A 25659-nucleotide genomic window follows, 5' to 3' on the forward strand; every position below is an offset into this window, starting at 1 on the left:
GGTAGTACTCCAGGAACAGGTGTGGTGGCTAATTTCCGCATTACCAAATGAGGATTTACAAACACACCAGTCCGAGTTAAAACTACATCTTTAATACTTAAGATACTTTTGCAAAAGTTCTTGACCCCACCAATGCATTCTCTCGAATGAATCATTTAATGAGGTGCTTACAGAATGGCTCAGGGATCTTTTATAGCAACGATACAGCCCCTTCAATGTACATTGACAAACCACAGATACTTAGTAACAGTTCACAAAGGTTAAGTTTTGTATGACAGATATCCATAAAACACATCAGACAGTAACTGCTATGTCAACAGGATTAATGGTATAGCCCAGTATCTGGTCTCCTTAGAACTGTCCCTCCCTGGTACGGTATTGAACAGAACTATTTCATCCAATGGCATATATCAATTGTCAACTCTAGATACTCCAATCTCAAGCAAACCCCCTCTTGACCCCACTCCTGGACAGGCTCACTGGAGGGAGTGAGCCTCTAGGCCATATATTATCACAGGATAAGTGTGAGATCTAAGAGACCATGGTCCCAGACACTGCCATAAACCTCCCCACAATAAGGAAAAGGAGGGTGTGACTTGCTCACAGACATTGTGGAGACAAGTCATTGGTTCCCCAGTAATCACGCCATCCCTTCACATGGTTTAAGCATAGGTAAAGACACATTCCCATGACGACAAGTCTGACCTCTCCTCTCTCTGGGCCCCAAGTGTCTGAGCCCCAGCTAATGTAGACATGCAACTGAAAAGACACCAGAGTCCAATGGACACTTTCTAATGACAAGTACCTCAAATAAGCATATTATACTAATAAAACATCTTAATTATCTATGTTACCCAACTAATTCTGATTCGTCCACGACACAGGGTTGGAGTGAAACCCTACAGGACGGTAGTACTCCAGGAACAGGGTTGGAGTGAAACCCTACGGGACGGTAGTACTCCAGGAACAGGGTTGGAGAGCCCTGATAGGCTACAGTACATCTGTCAGTACAAACTTTGATTGGTGAAATTATGACTCGTTTACATATTTGTTGCTCTCCCTCATCGAAATAAATAGGACTACACCACTGCAAGTCAGATCTGTTGTAGGCCTGTAGCCGTGGTTACACCACTGCAAGTCAGATCTGTGGTAGGTCTGCAGCCGTGGTTACACCACTGCAAGTCAGATCTGTGGTAGGTCTGTAGCGCTTTAGAAGCCCCAGCCCTTCCCGTGTTCAACATTTAGAGTCCATCATTAACTCTTTAGAAGCCCCAGCCCTTCCTGTTTTCAACATTTAGAGTCCATCATTAGCTCTTTAGAAGCCCCAGCCCTTCCTGTTTTCAACATTTAGAGTCCATCATTAGCGCTTTAGAAGCCCCAGCCCTTCCTGTGTTCAACATTTAGAGTCCATCATTAGCTCTTTAGAAGCCCCAGCCCTTACTGTTTTCAACATTTAGAGTCCATCATTAGTGCTTTAGAAGCCCCAGCCCTTCCTGTGTTCAACATTTAGAGTCCATCATTAGCTCTTTAGAAGCCCCAGCTCTTCCTGTTTTCAACATTTAGAGTCCATCATTAGCGCTTTAGAGGCTCCAGCCCTTCCTTTTTCACATCATGCATTACTTCCTCCCAAAATGCCCTTCTTCCTGTATGAGCACATAGTTAACAACAAACAGATGCTCATTACCATGTGGGACCTGCTGGTAGTAAACAGGGGATGCATTCCAAATGGCACCCTATTCCCTAGATAGCCCTATAGGTTCTGGTCCAAAGTAGTGCACTATATAGGGAATAGTGTCCCATAGGGCTCTGGTCTAAAGTAGTGCACTATGTATAGGGAATAGGGTGCCCTATAGGTTCTGGTCAAAAGTAGTGCACTATATAGGGAATAGTGTCCCATAGGGCTCTGGTCTAAAGTAGTGCACTATATATAGGGAATAGGGTGCCCAATAGGCTCTGGTCAAAAGTAGTGCACTATATAGGGTATAGGGTGCCATTTGGAACTCAAATAGGGTTACTTCAACATGAGTGTCCCAGGAGAAGGAGAGCATCAGAGGCGGTCAAGGTAGGTGGGCCTGGCCCAGCCGGCATGGGCACGCGTTATGAGGATTTAACAAATGCAAGTTGACAGGCACAACATTCAGTGGACGGGGGGGGGGGGTCATGCTGGTACAGACGGTAACTGCCTCACTATGCTGGTTAGTGTGGGTGGTCCCGGTCTCTCTGATCGTCAGCTGTAGAAATGTGCAGTTCAAAACAACAACAAACCAGCTTACAGGAATGGGAGGATTTAACAGTCAGCTCATCTAAACATAGACAGGACAACTTCTACATGTTATTGTAACGGTTGTCATGTGTGGAGGACCAAGACTCAACAGGGAAGTGTATGCTCATCTTCTCTTTCTAATATATAAGAAGGAGAAACAAAATAAACACGTATACAATTAACAGAAACGACACTAACAGTTCTGTCATGTGATAAGCACAAAACAGAATACAACTACCCACAATCCACCATACAAACACACCCCTAATTATAGGACCTTCAATCAGAGGCAACGATAGACAGCTGCCTCCAATTGAAGGCCCCAACACCAATTAACTAAACATAGAAATACAAATGACTAGACAGAACATAGAAATAAACTAACATAGGACAATAACGAAAACCCTGGACTAAATAAATCAAATAGCCCTCTCTACATGGACACATACACACAACCACCCTGAACCACATAAAACAAATACCCCCTGCCACGTCCTGACCAAACTAAACACTAACAAATCACACCTTTACAGGTCAGAACGTGACAGTTATGCAGCGTAAACAGCCAAACATATTCAGGTAAACGAGCTTCTATTTTAGGTTCTGATGGTGAACAACAGTTAAATTAAACTCACGCGGCATCAGTAAGTTCTATTCTTCTTGAATCAATGGCTATATATATATATATATCATTCATTTAAAAGTTCCCAAACATGTATGTACCAATGTTATTGTGCCTCATGCGGGTACAGACTGTCCTCTGTTGAACTGTTGTTGGTGACACACTGTATTGGGTAGTCTTGGGTGGTCACTGTCTCACTGATAGTCAGTATTTTAGGGTGTGTGTTCCAATGGAACCTTGTACCCTTTATAGTGCACTCCTTTTGACAGGAGCCCTGTGGGCCCCTTTGGAGGTGCTGTTTGGGATACACCCTTTAATGTTTGTTTGTTTCTGTGGTGATTGTAGGAATGCGAGGAGAGCAGTGCTTGCCAGAGTTGAGGTAATGTTCAGGTCTTTGTGTTCCTCTCTCTCTTTCTATCTGGGCTGATGAAAGAGAGTTACATTGATGGGGGTCATTCCAACCGTCAGGGACTCTTCTACAGTCCACTGGCACTGTGGCCCTAATGGAGCCCCGTTCTCTATGTGCTGCACTACGTTGGACCACTGCCCCATGGTAGTGCACTATGTAGGGAATAGGGTGGCATTTGGGACGCAGTCTGGGTTTTGTCTGACTGGCTTCCTCATTCACAGTGTTTTAGTACAGACCACCAACAGACCATCAACAGACCCTGACCCTGTCCTCCTCTCCTCTCTTCCTATTTCACAGTGTTCTAGTACAGACCATCAACAAACCCTGACCCTGTCCCTCTCCTCTCCTCTCCTCTCCTCTCCCTCCCTCCTCTCCTCTCCTCTCCTCTCCTCTCCTCTCCTCTCCTCTCCTCTCCTCTCCTCTCCTCTCCTCTCTTCAAATTTCACAGTGTTCTAGTACAGACCACCAACAAACCCTGACCCGGTCCCTCTCCTCTCCTCTCCCTCTCCCTCTCCCTCTCCCTCTCCCTCTTCCTCTCCTCTCCTCCACTAACTGTATCTCAGGGTAATTAAACAAGATAAATCCCAATGTAATGAGATGGGTTGGGTTTGGATAAGGTTCTGTATCTCAGGGTAATTAAACAAGATAAATCCCAATGTAATGAGTTGGGTTGGGTTTGGATAAGGTTCTGTATCTCAGGGTAATTAAACAAGATAAATCCCAATATAATGAGGTAGGTTGGGTTTGGATAAGGTTCTGTATCTCAGGGTAATTAAACAAGATAAATCCCAATAAGTAAGCCTACTTAACCATCAAGTAGAAAGGAAGCATGTGACTAATCACAACACTTTGTCACCACTGAGAATACAACTTGTTCCTGGTCCGAGGGCTGTGTGTATCGAGCATCTCAGAGAACACATACGACGCCTCTTCTCCACTGCACGTTTCTTCAAACAATCAAATTCAGATTCTAAAGAATTTGACTTGTTTGGAGAAAATATATCTATTAAAAAAACACTAAAACATGCAATATATATATATATACATATATATTCAATCTATATGTTTCCCGTCATTAGTTACAGTGTGTCTACTCTGTGTTTTATAAGTGCATTATACACAGTGGGTGTGTGACTCTGAGCAGCCAGCCCCACGCACCAGGCCTTCAGTGTGGAGTCCCCGTCTAGAGGCATGGTGATATACCCAGTGGCTGCGTGACTCTGAGCAGCCAGCCCCACGCACCAGGCCTTCAGTGAGGAGTCCCCGTCTAGAGGCATGGTGATATACCCAGTGGCTGCGTGACTCTGAGCAGCCAGCCCCACGCACCAGGCCTTCAGTGAGGAGTCCCCGTCTAGAGGCATGGTGATATACCCAGTGGCTGCGTGACTCTGAGCAGCCAGCCCCACGCACCAGGCCTTCAGTGAGGAGTCCCCGTCTAGAAGCATGGTGATATACCCAGTGGCTGCGTGACTCTGAGCAGCCAGGCTCACGCACCAGGCCTTCAGTGAGGAGTCCCCGTCTAGAGGCATGGTGATATACCCAGTGGCTGCGTGACTCTGAGCAGCCAGCCCCACGCACCAGGCCTTCAGTGAGGAGTCCCCGTCTAGAGGCATGGTGATATACCCAGTGGCTGCGTGACTCTGAGCAGCCAGCCCCATGCACCAGGCCTTCAGTGTGGAGTCCCCGTCTAGAGGCATGGTGTTATACAGCCGAATGACACTAGGTGGCGACATTTATGTTAGTTACACTGGAAGAAACACCACCACTAAATCAAATCAAATCAAAATGTATAGAGTCACATGCGCCGAATACAACAGGTGAAATGTTACAGTGAAATGTTACAACCTTACAGTGAAATGCTGAATACAACAGGTGTAGACCTTACAGTGAAATGCTGAATACAACAGGTGTAGACCTCACAGTGAAATGCTGAATACAGCAGGTGTAGACCTCACAGTGAAATGCTGAATACAACAGGTGTAGTAGACCTTACAGTGAAATGTTGAATACAACAGGTGTAGACCTCACAGTGAAATGCTGAATACAACAGGTGTAGACCTCACAGTGAAATGCTGAATACAACAGGTGTAGTAGACCTCACAGTGAAATGCTGAATACAACAGGTGTAGTAGACCGTACAGTGAAATGCTGAATACAACAGGTGTAGTAGACCTCACAGTGAAATGCTGAATACAACAGGTGTAGTAGACCTCACAGTGAAATGCTGAATACAACAGGTGTAGTAGACCTCACAGTGAAATGCTGAATACAACAGGTGTAGTAGACCTTACAGTGAAATGCTGAATACAACAGGTATAGATCTCACAGTGAAATGCTGAATACAACAGGTATAGATCTCACAGTGAAATGCTGAATACAACAGGTGCAGTAGACCTCACAGTGAAATGCTGAATACAACAGGTGTAGTAGACCTTACAGTGAAATGCTGAATACAACATGTGTAGTAGACCTCACAGTGAAATGCTGAATACAAGAGGTGTAGTAGACCTTACAGTGAAATGCTGAATACAACAGGTGTAGATCTTACAGTGAAATGCTGAATACAACAGGTGTAGTAGACCTTACAGTGAAATGCTGAATACAACAGGTGTAGTAGACCTCACAGTGAAATGCTGAATACAACAGGTGTAGATCTTACAGTGAAATGCTGAATACAACAGGTGTAGATCTTACAGTGAAATGCTGAATACAACAGGTGTAGTAGACCTTACAGTGAAATGCTGAATACAACAGGTGTAGTAGACCTTACAGTGAAATGCTGAATACAACAGGTGTAGTAGACCTTACAGTGAAATGCTGAATACAACAGGTGTAGTAGACCTTACAGTGAAATGCTGAATACAACAGGTGTAGTAGACCTCACAGTGAAATGCTGAATACAACAGGTGTAGTAGACCTCACAGTGAAATGCTGAATACAACAGGTGTAGTAGACCTTACAGTGAAATGTTGAATATAAGAGGTGTAGTAGACCTTACAGTGAAACGTTTACTTATGAGCCCCTAACCAACAATACAGTTTTAAAAAATACTGATAAGAATAAGAAATTAAAGTTACAAGTAGTTAAAGAGCAGCAGTAAACTAATAATATATACAGGGTGTTATGGTACAGAGTCAATGTGGAGGCTATATACAGGGGGTACCGGTACAGGGGTCAATGCAAATAGTCTGGTTAGCCATTTGACTAAAACCTTCGTATCATTGCAGCAACATTGTTCTGGTATAAAGAACTACCAAACAACTACAAGCCAATATCCAACGCGATGCTGATGTGTAAATCTGACAGAATGAAGCTAGAACACAGCTAGTGAAGAATCCTGGACCCATCCTTAAACCCAGTCTCTATCAGAACCCACGGAAAGGATCAGGCTATATACAGGGGGGTACCGGACCCATCCTTAAACCCAGTCTCTATCAGAACCCACGGAAAGGATCAGGCTATATACAGGGGGTACCGGACCCATCCTTAAACCCAGCCTCGATCAGAACCCACGGAAAGGATCAGGCTATATACAGGGGGGTACCGGACCCATCCTTAAACCCAGTCTCTATCAGAACCCACGGAAAGGATCAGGCTATATACAGGGGGGTACCGGACCCATCCTTAAACCCAGTCTCGATCAGAACCCACGGAAAGGATCAGGCTATATACAGGGGGTACCGGACCCATCCTTAAACCCAGCCTCGATCAGAACCCGCGGAAAGGATCAGGCTATATACAGGGGGGTACCGGACCCATCCTTAAACCCAGTCTCTATCAGAACCCACGGAAAGAATCAGGCTGTACGCTCTGATAAGACTGGAAATAAAGGACTTGGATTCAGAAATACACATAAATATAGATTTAGATATAAACAGAGGTTGTTCTAATTTATTAGTCTGGTTTGGGGTCAATTTACCTCTCCGTTTCTGGTTGGATTCTGGTTGGATTCTGGATGGATTCTGGTTGGTTTCTGGTTGGTTCCTGGTTGCAGTTTCTGGTTGGTTTCTGGTTGGAATCTGGTTGCAGTTTCTGGTTGGATTCTGGTTGGTTTCTGGTTGGATTCTGGTTGGTTTCTGGTTGGTTCCTGGTTGCAGTTTCTGGTTGGTTTCTGGTTGGAATCTGGTTGCAGTTTCTGGTTGCAGTTTCTGGTTGGATTCTGGTTGGTTTCTGGTTGGATTCTGGTTGGATTCTGATTGCAGTTTCTGGTTGCAGTTTCTGGTTGGATTCTGGTTGCAGTTTCTGGTTGGATTCTGGTTGGATTCTGGATGGTTTCTGGTTGCAGTTTCTGATTGCAGTTTCTGGTTGGATTCTGGTTGGATTCTGGATGGTTTCTGGTTGCAGTTTCTGATTGCAGTTTCTGGTTGGATTCTGGTTGGTTTCTGGTTGGTTTCTGGTTGGATTCTGGTTGGATTCTGGTTGGTTTCTGGTTGGTTTCTTGTTGCAGTTTCTAACGTCCATCATTGATTTCTGTTAGAAGTCTCTGTGGATGTCCATGCTAAGGATGGGCAATTTAAATGTTTTGACTGTTCAAGTACTCAGATGGGAAAACTAAAACACAAATACAAAAAGACCTGCAATGGAAACAAATATTGGTGCATTTATCTATTCATGGCAACAGCGCACAACAATGCCTAATGTACCATAACCATCACAGACAACAATGCCAAATTTACCATCACCATCACAGACAACAATACCTAATTTACCATAACCATCACAGACAACAATACTTAATTTACCATAACCATCACAGACAACAATACCTAATTTACCATCACAGACAACAATACCTAATTTACCATAACCATCACAGACAACAATACCTAATTTACCATCACAGACAACAATACCTAATTTACCATAACCATCACAGACAACAATACCTAATTTACCACAACCATCACAGACAACAATACCTAATTTACCATCACAGACAACAATACCTAATTTATCATCACAGACAACAATACCTAATTTACCATAACCATCACAGACAACAATACCTAATTTACCACAACCATCACAGACAACAATACCTAATTTACCATCACAGACAACAATGCCTAATTTACCATAACCATCACAGGCAACAATACCTAATTTACCATAACCATCACAGACAACAATACCTAATTTACCATAACCATCACAGATAACAATGCCTAATTTACCATCACAGATAACAATCATCCCATAAACAGGACCAGTCAAAAGTTTGGACACACCTACTCATTCCAGGGTTTTTCCTTTATTTTTACTATTTTCTACATTGTAGAATAATAGTGAAGACATCAAAACTATGAAATAACACATATGGAATCATGAAGTAACCAAAAAAGTGTTAAACAAATTCAAATATATTTTATTTTTGAGATTCTTCAAAGTAGCCACCCTTTGCCTTGATGACAGCTTTGCACACTCTTGGCATTCTCGCAACCAGCTTCACCTGGAATACTTTTCCAACGGTCTTGAAGGAGTTCCCACATATGCTGAGCACTTGTTGGCTGCTTTTCCTTCACTCTGCGGTCCATCTCATCCCAAACCATCTCAATTGGGTTGAGGTCGGGTGATTGTGGAGGCCAGATCATCTGATGCAGCACTCCATCACTCTCCTTCTTGGCCATATAGCCCTTAACTTCTCTAGGGTCGGTGGGATGAAATCGTCCCACCTACTCAACAGCCAGTTGAATCCCGTGGCGCGTTATTCAAATACCTTAGAAATGCTATTACTTCAATTTCTCAAACATATAACTATTTTACACCATTTTAAAGACAAGACTCTCGTTAATCTAACCACACTGTCCGATTTCAAAAAGGCTTTACAACGAAAGCAAAACATTAGATTATATCAGCAGAGTACCCAGCCAGAAATAATCAGACACCCATTTTTCAAGCTAGCATATAATGTCACATAAACCCAAACCACAGCTAAATGCAGCACTAACCTTTGATGATCTTCATCAGATGACAACCCTAGGACATTATGTTATACAATACATGCATGTTTTGTTCAATCAAGTTCATATTTATATCAAAAAACAGCTTTTTACATTAGCATGTGACGTTCAGAACTAGCATACCCCCCGCAAACTTCCGGTGAATTTACTAAATTACTCACGATAAACGTTCACAAAAAACATAACAATTATTTTAAGAATTATAGATACAGAACTCCTCTATGCACTTGGCTATGTCCGATTTTAAAATAGCTTTTCGGTGAAAGCACATTTTGCAATATTCTAAGTAGATAGCACGGCATCACAGGGCTAGCTATTTAGACACCCACCAAGTTTAGTCCTCACCAAAGTCAGATTTACTATAAGAAAAATGTTATTACCTTTGCTGTTCTTCATCAGAATGCACTCCCAGGACTTCTACTTCAATAACAAATGTTGGTTTGGTTCAAAATAGTCCATAGTTATGTTCAAATATCCTCTGTTTTGTTCGTGCGTTCAAGACACTATCCGAATGGTAAAGAAGGGTGATGCGCACGACGCATTTCGTGACAAAACATTTCTAAATATTCCATTACCGTACTTTGAAGCATGTCAACCGCTGTTTAAAATCAATTTTTATGCCATTTTTCTCGTAAAAAAGCGATAATATTCCGACCGGGAAAGCGTGTTTAGGTTCAAAGAGAGAGAAAATAAAAACATGGGGTCGACTCGTGCACGCGCCTCCGTCCCATTGTCCTCTGATAGAGCACTTACCAAAAGTGCTAATGTTTTTCAGCCAGTGGCTGGAATTACATCATTCAGCTTTTTCCCGCCTTCTGAGAGCCTATGGGAGCCGTAGGAAGTGTCACGTTACAGCAAAGATCCTCAGTTTTCATTAAAGAGAGCCAAGAATAACAAGAACTTGTCAGACAGGTCATTTCCTGTAAGGAATCTTCTCAGGTTTTTGCCTGCCATATGAGTTCTGTTATACTCACAGACACCATTCAAACAGTTTTAGAAACTTTAGGGTGTTTTCTATCCAAAGCCAATAATTATATGCATATTCTAGTTTCTGGGCAGTAGTAATAACCAGATTAAATCGGGTACGTTTTTTATCCGGCTGTGCAAATACTGCCCCCTACCCCCAACAGGTTAAACATCCTGGAGGTGTGTTGTGTCATTGTCCTGTTGAAAAACAAATTATGGTCCCACTAAGCGCAAACTAAGCTGCAGAATGCTGTGGTAGCCATGCTGGTTAAGTGTCCCTTGAATTCTAAATCAATCACAGACAGTGTCACCAGCAAAGCATCCCCATACCATCACACCTCTTCCTCCATGCTTCACGGTGGGAACCACACATGCGGAGATCATCCGTTCACCTACTCTGCGTCTCACAAAGACAAAAATCTCCAATTTGGACTCCAGACCAGAGGACAGATTTCCACTGGTCTAATGTCCATTGGTCATGTTTCTTGGCCCAAGCAAGTCTCTTCTTCCTATTGGTGTCCTTTAGTAGTGGTTTCTTTGCAGCAATTCGTCCATGAAGGCCTGATTCACACAGTCTCCTCTGAACAGTTGATGTTGAGATGTGTCTGTTACTTGAACTCTGTGAAGCATTTATTTGGGCAGTGCAGTGCAGTTAACTCTACCGAACTTAACCTCTGCAGCAGAGGTAACTCTGGGTCTTCCATTCCTGTGGTGGTCCTCATGAGAGCCAGTTTCATCATAACGCTTGATGGTTTTTGCAATTGCACTTGAAGAAATGTTTAACATTCTTGAAATGTTCCCGGATTGACTGACCTTCATGTCTTAATGTAATGATGGACTGTCATTTCTCTTTTCTCTATGTCTCTATGTCTGTCATTTCTCTAATATGGACTTGGTCTTTTACCAAATAGGGCTATCTTCTGTATACCAACCTTACCTTGTCACAACACAACTGTTTGGCTCAAACACATTAAGAAGAAAAATGTAAATGCATTCCAGGTGACAACCTCATGAAGCTGGTTGAGAGAATGCCAAGAGAGTGCAAAGCTGTCATCAAGGCAAAGGGTGGCTACTTTGAAGAATCTCAAGCTAACCAAAATCTGTCTTCTTTTCGAGATGTTCAATTTAGTTTATTCTGCATGTTTTTCTAAATTGTCTAAATGTATGAACAATTCCACATTGAACACTGCATGGTGATGAATTATGGCCAGGACATCTGTCTGGTGAGTAGGCCTCGGCTTAATGATTCTGATGAAAATATGCTCTGTCTAATGTTTTGTCATATTTTCAGTGTGGAACCTGTCTATGTTTAGAGGGGGGTTATAGCCTAGCCTAGCCTGTTCTAAATGTTACTAGTGTGGAAGCTGTCTATGTTTAGAGGGGGGTTATAGCCTAGCCTAGCCTGTTATAAATGTTACTAGCATTTCTAATAGTAGCCTAGCCTAGTCTGTTCTAAATGTTACTAGCAGTTTGCATAGTAGCCTAGCCTAGCCTAGCCTGTTCTAAATGTTACTAGAAGTTTGCATAGTAGCCTAGCCTAGCCTGTTATAAATGTTACTAGCAGTTCGCATAGTAGCCTAGCCTAGCCTGTTCTAAATGTTACTAGCAGTTCGCATAGTAGCCTAGCCTAGCCTGTTCTAAATGTTACTAGCAGTTCGCATAGTAGCCTAGCCTAACCTGTTCTAAATGTTACTAGCAGTTCGCATAGTAGCCTAGCCTAGCCTGTTCTAAATGTTACTAGCAGTTCGCATAGTAGCCTAGCCTAGCCTGTTCTAAATGTTACTAGCAGTTCGCATAGTAGCCTAGCCTAGCCTGTTCTAAATGTTACTAGCAGTTCGCATAGTAGCCTACTGTTAGGGTCGCATCAATTCGAATCTGGTATCAGAACAAAAATAGTCAGCACAGAGTAACTTCTGATTTCTTTGTACTTTAATTAATGCAAACACTTGAATGGTAAATATGATGTTCGTATATACGGCCTCACTGTAACACCATGCAGGGCAAAACAGAGAACTGAACGACACATCCTTTGTTCTTCCTTAAATACTCTGACAGAGATAGTTCCCGCTCACTGCTGGCCTGTCAGAGGGAGGATGAGCATGGTTTAAACTTACTCATCCTATTGTTGGCGTGCAGGCTGGTCCCAGCCTCGTGATGCACTTCCTGTTGCCAGGCGAAGTTGTTGTCTTTGGCAGTTGACTTATCTTGTGACTGCACAATGCACAGTTCTCTAAAACCCCTACACCCCCCTGTATGTACATTTCACCTATATCCTGTTATTGCTGTTATTCTGCAAAAAGCTCTTGCAAAACCCTGTTTTAAAGCATCAGCATTCTTTCCACCTGACCCACCATCACATGAGCCACTTCCTCAAACACACAGCAGTATGCAATTATCTGTAGTTTATACATACTTAATATTGTAGCATAGCTTCTCCGTTATTTTATATATGTTATGCAAACAAATAGTTAGTTCAGATCTCACACTAGCCTAGCCTGTTCTAAATGTTACTAGTGTGGAACCTGTCTATGTTTAGAGGGGGGTTATAGCCTAGCCTAGCCTGTTCTAAATGTTACTAGCAGTTCGCATAATAGCCTAGCATAGCCTGTTCTAAATGTTACTAGCAGTTCGCATAGTAGCCTAGCCTAGCCTGTTCTAAATGTTACTAGCAGTTCGCATAGTAGCCTAGCCTAGCCTAGCTTAGCCTGTTCTAAATGTTACTAGCAGTTAGCATAGTTAGCATTTTTTATATGTGCTAAAACTGTCGTAATTTGGCAAGGAATGTAGCTTGTTTATCCTGTCAGTTAGATACATTTTTATAGACGTGTTTTTATAGGCATTTATTTCTGTCGGCCTAGCAGGAGCTTGTGTGGGCATTAAGAACACGTGTAGAGGGAGTGGTTTGAACGCAATTGAGTGAGTGAGACAAGGAGGAGAAAATGAATTTAGGGAGAAGAACGAATACTTGGCCTGGTTTATTTTCCCTTGTTCCCTGCAAATGCACACGTACTAATGGAACACTAGAGTCAAAGCAAATTAAACAATTCCGGACAGAAATGTAACTTGCCTGGAACAGGCAGCCACAAACCACATTCCACAAAATAGTTTACCAGTCTAAAAACCCCAACTGATCTCTGGTCTAGAGTGAGTTCTGGTGTCCGTTTGAGCACTCCATTTCTCATGCTCATCCCTAGGCCGTGACACTGTCAATACTAACAATCCAATTCAGTCCTTGGATGGGCAAGGCAAGACCCCTAAGGACTGAATGTGTGACTGAGTGGATACTAACTACCGTGTTGGAAAATGATGGACCAATCATACCGATCACTTATCCCTAGGCATTTAGCTGATATGGTTCATTATGATAAGTAGCCTCTAGGCTACTAGAGAAATGTCACATTTAAAATTAAATAAGTGAACAACAATGGAAGTGGAACAACGATGGAAGTGGAACAACAATGGAACAACTGATTGTTACAGCCATCACATTAGTAGTACTAGTTTAAAGATAACTGGTGGAAAATCTGTGGTGCAGATGGCTGTTCTGTAGGTATTGTTCTATTTATCCTTATCGCACCAAATCAGCCAATTTATGGCAAGATGGATTTTAGTCCATATCGCCCAGTTCTAAATCAATATGTAGCTTGTTAGAATGTTAATATTTCTACTCATTACATCATTGTTGTTTTTAATCATAACAGTACGGTGCTGAGCCCAGAGGGAAACAGTAATGGTATCTTTTTAATCATAACAGTACGGTGCTGAGCCCAGAGGGAAACAGTAACGCCATCTTTTTAATCATAACAGTACAGTGCTGAGCCCAGAGGGAAACAGTAATGGTATCTTTTTAATCATAACAGTACAGTGCTGAGCCCAGAGGGAAACAGTAATGGCATCTTTTTAATCATAACAGTACGGTGCTGAGCCCAGAGGGAAACAGTAATGGCATCTTTTTAATCATAACAGTACGGTGCTGAGCCCAGAGGGAAACAGTAATGGCATCTTTTTAATCATAACAGTACGGTGCTGAGCCCAGAGGGAAACAGTAATGGCATCTTTTTAATCATAACAGTACGGTGCTGAGCCCAGAGGGAAACAGTAATGGTATCTTTTTAATCATAACAGTACGGTGCTGAGCCCAGAGGGAAACAGTAATGGTATCTTTTTAATCATAACAGTACGGTGCTGAGCCCAGAGAGAAACAGTAATGGTATCTTTTTAATCATAACAGTACGGTGCTGAGCCCAGAGAGAAACAGTAATGGTATCTTTTTAATCATAACAGTACGGTGCTGAGCCCAGAGGGAAACAGTAATGGCATCTTTGTTTGTAGGCCCTAACTCCGCCATGGGTTAGTTTTTGTTGGGATGTTGGATAAAAGATGAACATAAGATCTGTGGTAAGCTAAGCACAGGCTTAGGAGATCTTAAATGTTTTGTTCAATGAGAATTCACTTTTTGTTCATTTTTAAGCATTTATGTAATTAAAAAAAAGCACATAAAGTCTTCTTAATTCATAAAGGTCGTGCAAATCAAATCAAATCAAATTTTATTGGTCACATACACATGGTTAGCAGGTGTTAATGCAAGTGTAGTGAAATGCTTGTGCTTCTAGTTCCAACCATGCAGTAATATCTAACAAGTAATCTAACAATTCCACAACAACTACCTAATACACACAAGTGTAAAGGAATGAATAAGAATATGTACATAAAAATATATGGATGAGCGTTGGCCGAACGGCATAGGCAAGATGCAGTAGATGGTATAGAGTACAGTATATACATATGAGATGAGTATTGTAGGGTATGAAAACATGATATAAAGTGACATGATATTATCTCATAGAAAAAACGTATAATATCTCATAAGCCTGTGTTAACCTCAGACCTTCTTTTTGGCGTTTATCCCAAAACCCTATTTCCCAATTAACTTTCTCCATAGCAATGGCTAAACAACCAGAGGTAAGTCATTTCCGTGTTTTTTAGGACTACAAGCTGGTGAGCATCTGTGAGAGGATAAATCAAAGCCACTCCTGGATTTTCTCCAGGTTTTCCTTCCAGCCTAGTAGACCGTAGCAGCCTCCGGTGTGTCTGAACGAAACATAAAGCCTTGTTTACAGCGCTGAATCCATCCCACCGAGCGGACTAAAACCGTGATGTGATCTCGCCAACCGGGAGCCGCTGACTGACGTTGTAAGAGATAAGAAAACGGTTTATAATCGATAACTAAAAGCAGATATACTACAAGGGTCTGAATCTAAACGAACATTGAAGATATTGAAATCATCCCGTTTCTCCGTGCTGGAAAATGGATTTAAATGGTTAGTCTGCCTGTATGAGGGTGAAGACGGAGGAGGGAGACACGGGGGCTGCAGTTTGTTGAATCCATTTTCGTCCTGGTGGATATTTTGGATCAAACATCATGTGTCTCACTCGAGGAGGTGTCTTTTTTTCATTCATGTGTTATCTAAAGCATACCGCCATCAAAGCCGAACCGAGCCTGCTCTCCCGTCCACGTTGGAGGACTTTCTCCCTCGCCTAGCGAACAGCGCATTCAAGCGAGCAAAGTGGCTTTTTTTTTAAGAAATGGAGTCGAAAAGATGCGGATTGTCAAGTGATAACATGCGTCAGCAATGTCTTTCTTTTTCTCTAACATTTCATTCATCACATGAGTGGTTTTGTCTGTGTTAAACCAAACGTTGAGTGATTTTTGTGATAATTATAGGATAGCGACCGAAGACCTTCACGTATCGTTGTTTTCCTGCTGGATTGAAACCACCCCGCAGTGGACTCAAGACATTCCGCAACACATTGAGCATCGGAGTTAGCATCGGAGTTAGCATCGGAGTTAGCAACGGTGTTAGCAACGGCTAGCTAGTCTCTGGCTTCCGACGTTACTAACAAGTCAACATTTAGGAATAAAAGTCAGGGAACAACGCATTTATTATTATTATTATTAATTTTTTCACTTTAGTCCACGTTCTTGGTGTTTTTTTTGTGGGCTTGAGAAGAGACCATTAATTAATTGGCTCATGCCCCGTTTTTTGTTTCTGAAGCTGGGACGGAGTTTATTTTACCGGAATGAAGTCTTTGACAGAAAAGGATCATTTGACCTTGTTCTGTGGTCTGCTGCTGTGTGTCTCCGCGATCTGCCTTCAGCCCGCAAATGGAGAAAGTAAGTGGTTTTAAAATTGTTTTCTAGGTAACTACTAGCTAACTTAATTGATAACATGTGTGTGTGTGTATATATCTTAATGCACAACTCCTCTTTGCTCCCACTTGTTCATCTTGTTGTAGAGTTAGACAACCATTGTTAGTTGAATGAAATGTAGTGAAAATGGACCTACAGGGACAACCTGGTCTCATCACGTCATGTTATTCTGTACGTAAAACCACTTTCTGTTTAGTATAATGTGTTACGTTTTTGTATTCATTTGTGGAAGTAACGAATTACATTTCGTATGAGGTTAGAAATTTGAAGAAAGTACAATGTTAGACATTTTTTGAAAATTAAGTTCCGAATTCTAATTAGTTGTGGCTAGCGTTAGCTAGGTGACAAGCGTTGGTTGTGAGTCAGGTTAGGGGAAGGGTTAGCTTACATACTAAGTAGTTGCTAAGTAGCAAAAACGTAGTAAGTAGTTGAAAAGTTAACTAAAGTTGTCTGTGATGAGATTTGAACACACAACCTCTGGTTTGCATTAAACGTCCACCCCGACCAACCACCCTCCGTTCATTTTTTGCCTTAAGTAGCCTTCTCTTATGTAAATAAAAAACCCATGTATTTCCAATATCCGATAAATGTATCATATTATTAGAATATTGAAATGATTTCAAACTCATCTCTACCATGAAAGCGATCATTATGTTAGGCTAAGTCTGTTTCTCTAGCTCTCTACAATGCTTTATTGGGCTTTAGAAGAAATTGAAAAGTACATTAAGTCTCTTCCGTTGTTTTTCCTCTCTCCAGTTTGTGGTCCCAGCATCGACATCGGTAATGACATCAGTGAGTTCCGTCGCCTGGAGAACTGTACGATTGTCGAGGGTTACCTCCAGATCCTCCTAATAGGAGACAAGAACTACAACCTCAACCAGGAAGTGTTCCGATCGCTCTCCTTCCCCAAACTCACCATGATCACTGACTACCTGCTGCTGTTCAGGTTAGCGGGCCAGATACACACCTTCTACACGGCCTTCCCTGTAGCTCAGTTGGTAGAGCATGGTGTTTGCAACGCCAGGGTTGTGGGTTCGATTCCCACGGGGGGCCAGCACAGAAAAAAAAATAAAAAATGTATGAAATGTATGCATTCACTACTGTAAGTCGCTCTGGATAAGAGCGTCTGCTTAATGACTAAAATGTAAAAAAATGTACAATATTCTACCTCTCAATGATTTCACTATTATTTTATACCTATCTTTTTGATTATTCCAACTTGTTTTTCTTTTATCTCTTTTATGTTGTTGTTTTGATGTAAACTGTGTTGCTTTTTTTATTTTTTAAATGCACTTTAAACAAAGTTTTGATTTGGATTTTTATTCAGAGTCTCGGGCCTGGACTCCCTGTCCACCCTGTTCCCTAACCTCACGGTGATCCGAGGGCGTAATCTCTTTTATAATTACGCCCTGGTGATCTTTGAGATGACTTCTCTGAAGGACATCGGCCTCTACAGCCTCCAGAACATCACTAGAGGAGCCATCCGGATCGAGAAGAACCCCGAGCTCTGCTACCTGGACTCGATTGACTGGTCTCTTATCATGGACGCTGAGTTTAATAACTTCATAGCGGGGAATAAACAGAGTAAGGAGTGCGGCGACGTGTGTCCAGGCATCATGGAAGATAGTCGTCAATGCATCAAGACGATCTTCAATGACAACTTCAACTGTCGCTGCTGGACCTCCAACCACTGCCAGAAAGGTAGGAAAAGGCTCAGGTTTTCTATCCGTCCTCGTCCACTGTTTGAATGAGTGTGGCTAGCTGATTTGGTTTGGTTCACAATGCACTCGATATTTTCTCAAGTGAAAAGGCTTGTTGCTTGTTTATTTCAACATGCTAAGTGGGAAGTTTTTGAGAGGAACTTGCCATGTGTATGTTTATAAAGCTGATATTATCGGCCGACTACGAGGACCAATTTTTATAAGATTTCTGAGAAAATGCTCAAAAATGTATATTTGTCCTGAAGAGGGCGCTCTTTACATGGCTGTAAACCTATCTTGCCTTGGCGTGGTAGAGCGATACTGAACACTATCGCCCAATGAAAGTAGACCAGTCAGAGAGGAGAGTGAACTAACTGCTACTGCTTCTAGGGTGAGGGCTGAGTAGACTGAAGCTTGTCAGCTCAATAAAGTGGCAGAAATGGGCACTGACCATTAGACATTGGGATCTTCAATTTGTAAGTCGCTCTGGATAAGAGTGTCTGTTAAATGACGTAAATGTTTAAAATTACGGGGAAAAAATCCATAAATGAAAAACGAGGTGTGTGTGTGTGTAACCGATGTGAAATGGCTAGTTAGTTAGCGGTGGTGCGCGCTAATAGCGTTTCAATCAGTGACGTCACTCGCTCTGAGACTTGAAGTAGGGTTTCCCCTTGCGTTGCAAGGGCCGCGGCTTTTGTGGCGCGATCGGTAACGATGCTTCGTGGGTGTCAGTTGTTGATGTGTGCAAGGGTCCCTGGTTCGAGCCCAGGTTGGGGCGAAGAGAGGGATGGAACCTACACTGTTACATGTGTGTGTGTGTATATAGACAAAATGTAATTCACAGTACTGTTATCACAAAACTAACAAGCCCCGATTGTCATAAAGTAGAAAATAAAAATCCTAATGCGGGTCGTATGTCATCGTTGTAAATGACAGTTTGTTCTTAACTGACTTGCCTGGTTAAATAAAGGTTACATTTAAAAAATGTAAATGCAACAATGCCGAACGCCATCGTCATGGAAACATGAGTGAGACTGGGAAGTGACAGCAGCCCGTTGTGACAATACTCTGAGACGTTAAATGAGAAGGTGATGAGATGCAGACTCTCTGAGACGTTAAATGAGAAGGTGATGAGATGCGGACTCAGAGGTGGAACTGAGCTACAGTGACTGTACAGGGGCAATGATGAGAGAGGCAACGTGAGACCCAACCTGTTGTTGACAGCAGTGCGATAATGGACGTAGTGAGAAAATCACAGCGCTGATTACAGAAATGATTGCACTTGATATTCAGCCATTGTCAATGGTAGAGGATGTCTGCTTCAGTACCCTAATGGCATATCTAAAACCAGACAACAGGATGTCATGCAGCGCAACACATCTCCTTCAAGTAGGGTTGATCAGGCTGTTTATTGTGGCCTGTGTTGTCCCACTCCTCTTCAATGACTGCGAATTTTCTGGATATTGGTGGGAACTGGAACACGCTTTTGTACACGTCGATCCAGAGAATCCTGAACATGCTCAATGGGTGACATGTCTGGAAGAAGAACTGGGATGTTTTCAGCTTCCAGGAATTGTGTACAGATCCCTGTGACATGGGTCCATGCATTATAATACTGAAACATGAGGGGATTGTTGCAGATGTGTGGCACGTAAATGGGCCTCAGGATCTCATCACGGTATCCCTGTGCATTAAAATTACCATCGATAAAATGCAATTGTGTTCGTTGTCCGTAGTTTATGCCTGCCCATACCAGAACCCCACCGCCACCATGGGACTTGCCCACACGACGCCAACTGCCTGGTACAGTTAAAACCAGGATTCATCCGTGAGGAGCTTCTCCAGTGGCCATCGAAGGTTCATTTGCCCATTGAAGTTGGTTATGACTAGGGATGCACGATATACCGGTGTACATATGGGAATCGGACGATTATTAGCTAAAAATGCCAATATCGGTATCGGCCGATTGTTTAGTTTAACGCCGATGTTAAAAACCGATGTCAAAGCTACCGTGCATACCTATATGACAATGACGCCATGTAAAATGTTGCGCTACACGTGCATCACAACATTCCTAACCTTGCCCACAATATCTGCTGTGTGGATCAAGCAGTCAACAAGTCGAGCAGTCATTTGAAAGAGTAAAAACATTTCAGCGAAACAACTCAAAGGCGAAATCCATTAAAGCCAAGATAATGGAATTCATTGCCCTTGACAATCAACCGTTCTCTGTCGTTGGTGATGTTGGCTTTCGCCGACTGGTCGAGCACCGGTACACACAACCAAGTGCGCTATTTTTCAGATGTTTCCCTACTGGAGTTACACAGTAATAGAGTCACTGCTATTAGCTTCACGACATACATACATACTATGGAACGCCGTTTGGGTCTTTACGTGTCAGAAAATATACAGTAGCGCTGTCAAAGCTGTATTAAAAAAAAAATACGCTTACTTTGTTCGACCGCAACTTCTGGGGTAGCTAGCTTTAGCTTGGTACCTAGCTAGCACCAATACAACCAGCCTGAAACAACCGACCAGTTGAAACTGCTGTCATTTTCATTATTCTTAGCAATGATTTAGGAATCCTTGTAAGTATTCTTGATCGCCCATTGAAATTGAACTTCAGTTCATGAAAATAAATGGCCAGCTACTTAACCCTGTTGCCCATAGCTAACATTTATAAGCAGCCAGCTAGCTTCATCTGGCTAGTGAGGCTCGACTGGGTTATGTGTTGTGTAGCTAACCACAATAAGGATTAGGCTCAATAGTAGAATTTGCGGTTTGCCTTCAAAATAAAAGTATGACATTGAGAGTGATGCAAATAGTATAATTATGCCATACTTTTATTTTGAAGGCTAACCGCAAAGTCCACTGTTGTGGCTAATCCTTATTGTGTCTAGCTTCACATAGATGGGTCTGACCACCGTTAATCAAATAAGAACTGTCTTATAAATTAGGGTTATTTTAGATGATGACACCTAGCTATATAGCTAGCTAACTATAGCTACTGAAACGGATGGCGAGTTATTTGACGCGTCAAATTGTGTTATTTGACGCATCTTTTGACACACAAAGACCCAAACAGCGTTCCATAGAAATCCTAGTTGAGAATGAAATGACGACTGAACAAATGAACACCGAAACAGCACAGCAAGTAAGTGAAAGAAATAGGTTTTGATTGCATTTACGTATGTTGCCATTACCAGAAAAACAAACAAAATAACCTTTTGGAGTGTGTGTCTGTGTGACCTTTTATTTAACTAGGGTAGTCAGTTAAGAACTAATTCGTATTTACAATGACGGCCCGGACGACGCTGGGCCAATTGTGTGCTGCCCTATGGGACTCCCAATCACGGCCGGATGTGATACAGCCTGGATTCGAACCAGGGACTGTAGTGACATCTCTTGCACTGAGATGCAGTGCCTTAGACTGCTGTGTGTGTGTGTGTGTGTGTGTGTGTGTGTGTGTGTGTGTGTGTGTGTGTGTGTGTGTGTGTGTGTGTGTGTGTGTGTGTGTGTGTGTGTGTGTGTGTGTGTGTGTGTGTTAACTATTTAACTGTACTAGAATGCTTAAAAGGCCACAATTTAAAAAAAATTATATCGGGTATCGGTATGTTTAAAAAAAAAAATATATATATATATATATATATATATTTTTTTTTTTTTTTTTTTCGAAAGGAAAATATCGGGTATTGGCCAAAAATGTCATATGTGTGCATCACTAGTTACGACGCCAAACTGCAGTCAGGTTAAGATCCTGGTGAGGACGACGAGCACGCAGATGAGCTTCCCTGAGACAGATTGTGCAGAAGTTTTGTTTGGTTGTGCAAACCCAGAGTTTCATCAGCTGTCTGGGTGGCTGGTCTCAGACTAATCCCGCAGTTGAATTAGTCTAATGTGGTGGTCCTGGGCTGACGTGGTCACACGTGGTCTGCGGTTGTGAGGCCAGTTGGACGTACTGCCTTTATGGTAGAGAAATGACCATTCAATTCTTTGACAACAGCTCTGGTGGACATTCCTGCAGTCAGCATGTCAATTGCACGTTCCCTCAACTTGAGACATTTGTGGCATTGTGTTGTGTGACAAAACTGCAGATTTTAGAATGGCCTTTTATTTTTCCCAGCACAAGGTGCACCTGTGTAATGATCATGCTGTTTAGTCAGCTTCTTGATATGCCACACCTGTCAGGTGGATGAATTATCTTGGCAAAGGAGAAATGCTCACTAACAGGGATGTAAACAAATTTGTGCACAACATTTTCAGAGAAGTAATCTTTTTGTGTGTATGGAACATTTCTGGGATCTTTTTATTTCACCTCATGAAACATGGGACTAACACTTTACATGTTGCGTTTTTTATATTTTTGTTTAGTTACAGTAGTAACATGGGAGCTGTCTCAATATGGCCGTATAAATCAAAAGGTGCCAATGATTTAATCTCTGAAGAGGTAAGGCCAGGCCATTCCCATGTAGAAGGTGATGTGTGAGAGCTTTGGAGTTAGTAACCAATCTCAGGCCCCATGGGACAGTGTCCAGCGCACCTAATGACACCACAGGTATAAAGTACAATATATCACCTTAATCAGTTACAGGCACCAAAGTAGTAGTGGAGACGAGCCTATTTCTCCCCTTCTGTCTGTCTCTCTCACAGCACTACTGGTAGGCTATATTACTCTACGTCTTCCAGTCACGGACGACTGCGACGGGACAGTATGACCCAGTCATTCAAACCTCTATATTTATGTGCCAAAGGGTGGAGCTTTGCTACGTCTACATTTACACTAGAATAACATTTTATAGTCTCGCAAATTTTCCATCTAACTAAGTTGCGGGAGGAGATGGGATTGTGCGGGGGGCTGAGAGGCGGGATTATGCGGGAGGAGACGGGATTTTGCGGGGGGGGGCTGAGAGACGGGATTCTGCAATGGGGCTGAGAGGCGGGATTGTAGGGGGGGGCTGAGAGACGGGATTGTGCAATGGGGCTGAGAGACGGGATTGTGCAATGGGGCTGAGAGGCGGGATTGTGCGGGGGGGCTGAGAGGCGGGATTGTGCGGGGGGGGGGCTGAGAGGCGGGATTGTGCGGGGTGGCTGAGAGGCGGGATTGTGCGGGGGGGGGGCTGAGAGGCGGGATTGTGCGGGGTGGCTGAGAGGCGGGATTGTGCGGGGGGGGGCTGAGAGGCGGGATTGTGCGGGGGGGGGCTGAGAGGCGGGATTGTGCGGGGGGGGGCTGAGAGGCGGGATTGCGGGGGGGGGGGGGCTGAGAGGCGGGATTATGCGGGAGGAGACGGGATTTTGCGGGGGGGGGGGGGCTGAGAGGTGGGAATGTGCGGGGGGGGGCTGAGAGGCGGGATTATGCGGGGTGGCTGAGAGGCGGGATTGTGCGGGGGGGCTGAGAGGCGGGATTGTGCGGGGGGGGCTGAGAGGCGGGATTGCGGGGGGGGGGCTGAGAGGCGGGATTATGCGGGAGGAGACGGGATTTTGCGGGGGGGGGCTGAGAGGCGGGAATGTGCGGGGGGGGGGGCTGAGAGGCGGGATTGTGCGGGGGGGCTGAGAGGCGGGATTGTGCGGGGGGGGCTGAGAGGCGGGATTGTGCGGGGGGGGGCTGAGAGGCGGGATTGCGCGGGGGGGGGGGCTGAGAGGCGGGATTGCGCGGGGGGGGGCTGAGAGACACGGGGGTTGTGCGGGGGGGGGGCTGAGAGACACGGGGGTTGTGCGGGGGGGGGCTGAGAGACACGGAGTTGTGCGGGGGGGGGGCTGAGAGACACGGGGTTGTGCGGGGGCTGAGACTCCTGTTTTTAACTACCAGTTATTGAGCTCCATGCTCATGTCTGATCAATTGAATTGACCTCCGGTGGACTCCAATCAAGTTGTAGAAACATCTCAAGGATGATCAATGGAAACAGGATTCACCTGAGCTCAATTCAGTCTCATAGCAAAGGGTCTGAATACTTATGTAAATATGATATTTCAGTTTTTTTTTTACACTGCCACACACACACACACACACACACACACTAATGTGCTCCTGACTGGCTGCTGCAGAGTCCAGCCCTCTCTGTGACCTCTCAGCATTACGCTGCTTCACACACACTAGTGTCGTCACCATACCAGTATTTTGACTTGTCAGTTTATCACAGTACTCGATACCATCACGAATGGCCCTTGATCCAGTCAGACTCCTACTGTTCTCTTCAGTCGTTGGGCCTCGTTCAACATCATTGCATTTTTCCTCTCTTTTTTTAAAATTATTTTTTAACCAATTATAAAGTCTTAGAATCAACGTGACTTTGGTAAAAACAATCTGACTACAAAACAACAATTACCATTCCAATAAATGATTACAATCTCTATTTATAAACAGGGTAAATCAAGATGTTGCTTAGGCCTGTTGACAGTACAGGTGGATGCGTAGTCATTAGGAGGGGAGGTGGATGCGTAGTCATTAGGAGGGGGGGTGGATGCGTAGTCATTAGGAGGGGGGTGGATGCGTAGTCATTAGCAGGGGGGTGGATGCGTAGTCATTAGCAGGGGGGGTGGATGCGTAGTCATTAGCAGGGGGGGTGGATGCGTAGTCATTAGCAGGGGGGGTGGATGCGTAGTCATTAGCAGGGGGGGTGGATGCGTAGTCATTAGGAGGGGGGGGTGGATGCGTAGTCATTGGGTGGAGGGGGTGGATGCGTAGTCATTGGGTGGAGGGGGTGGATGCGTAGTCATTGGGTGGAGGGGGTGGATGCGTAGTCATTGGGTGGAGGGGGTGGATGCGTAGTCATTAGGAGGGGGGGTGGATGCGTAGTCATTAGGAGGGGGGGTGGATGCGTAGTCATTAGGAGGGGGGGGTGGATGCGTAGTCATTAGGAGGGGGGGGTGGATGCGTAGTCATTAGGAGGAGGGGGTGGATGCGTAGTCATTAGGAGGAGGGGGTGGATGCGTAGTCATTAGGGGGGAGGGGGTGGATGCGTAGTCATTAGGAGGGGGGTGGATGCGTAGTCATTAGGAGGGGGGGTGGATGCGTAGTCATTAGGAGGGGGGGTGGATGCGTAGTCGGGGGGCTTAAATGCGTAGTCATTTGGGGGGAGGGGGTGGATGCGTAGTCATTTGGGGGAGGCGGTGGATGCGTAGTCATTAGGGGGGAGGGGAGGTGGATGCGTAGTCGGGGGGGTTAAATGTGTAGTCATTAGGAGGGGGGATGAATGCGTAGTCATTAGGAGGGGGGTGGATGCGTAGTTATTAGGGGGGGAGGGGGGTGGATGCGTAGTCATTAGGAGGGGGGAGGGGGGTGGATGCGTAGTCATTAGGAGGGGGGAGGGGGGTGGATGCGTAGTCATTAGGAGGGGGGAGGGGGGTGGATGCGTAGTCATTAGGAGGGGGGAGGGGGGTGGATGCGTAGTCATTAGGAGGGGGGAGGGGGGTGGATGCGTAGTCATTAGGAGGGGGGAGGGGGTGGATGCGTAGTCATTAGGAGGGGGGGAGGGGGTGGATGCGTTGTCATTAGGAGGGGGGGTAAGGGGTGGATGCGTTGTCATTAGGA

General features: G+C 44.1%; 1 protein-coding gene across 3 annotated transcripts in view; it reads left to right on the plus strand.

The window, feature by feature from the left end:
* The first annotated feature begins 15259 nt into the window (after nt 1–15259).
* Nucleotides 15260–25659, plus strand: part of LOC106592162 (insulin-like growth factor 1 receptor) — a 224523-nt gene continuing 214123 nt past the window's right edge. For 2 of the 3 annotated variants that reach the window (XM_082958038.1, XM_082958037.1), the window contains exons 1-3: nt 15263–16395; nt 17188–17377; nt 17759–18132. In XM_082958038.1, coding sequence (XP_082814164.1) covers nt 16302–16395; nt 17188–17377; nt 17759–18132 — 658 coding nt within the window. In that variant the 5' untranslated portion in view covers nt 15263–16301. Of the gene's footprint in view, nt 16396–17187; nt 17378–17758; nt 18133–25659 lie in introns of all 3 variants that reach the window. The other variant, XM_082958036.1, reaches the window with a different exon arrangement.

Source organism: Salmo salar, chromosome 11, assembly GCF_965601325.2.
Source record: "Salmo salar chromosome 11, fSalSal1, whole genome shotgun sequence".
Lineage (NCBI taxonomy): Eukaryota > Metazoa > Chordata > Actinopteri > Salmoniformes > Salmonidae > Salmo > Salmo salar.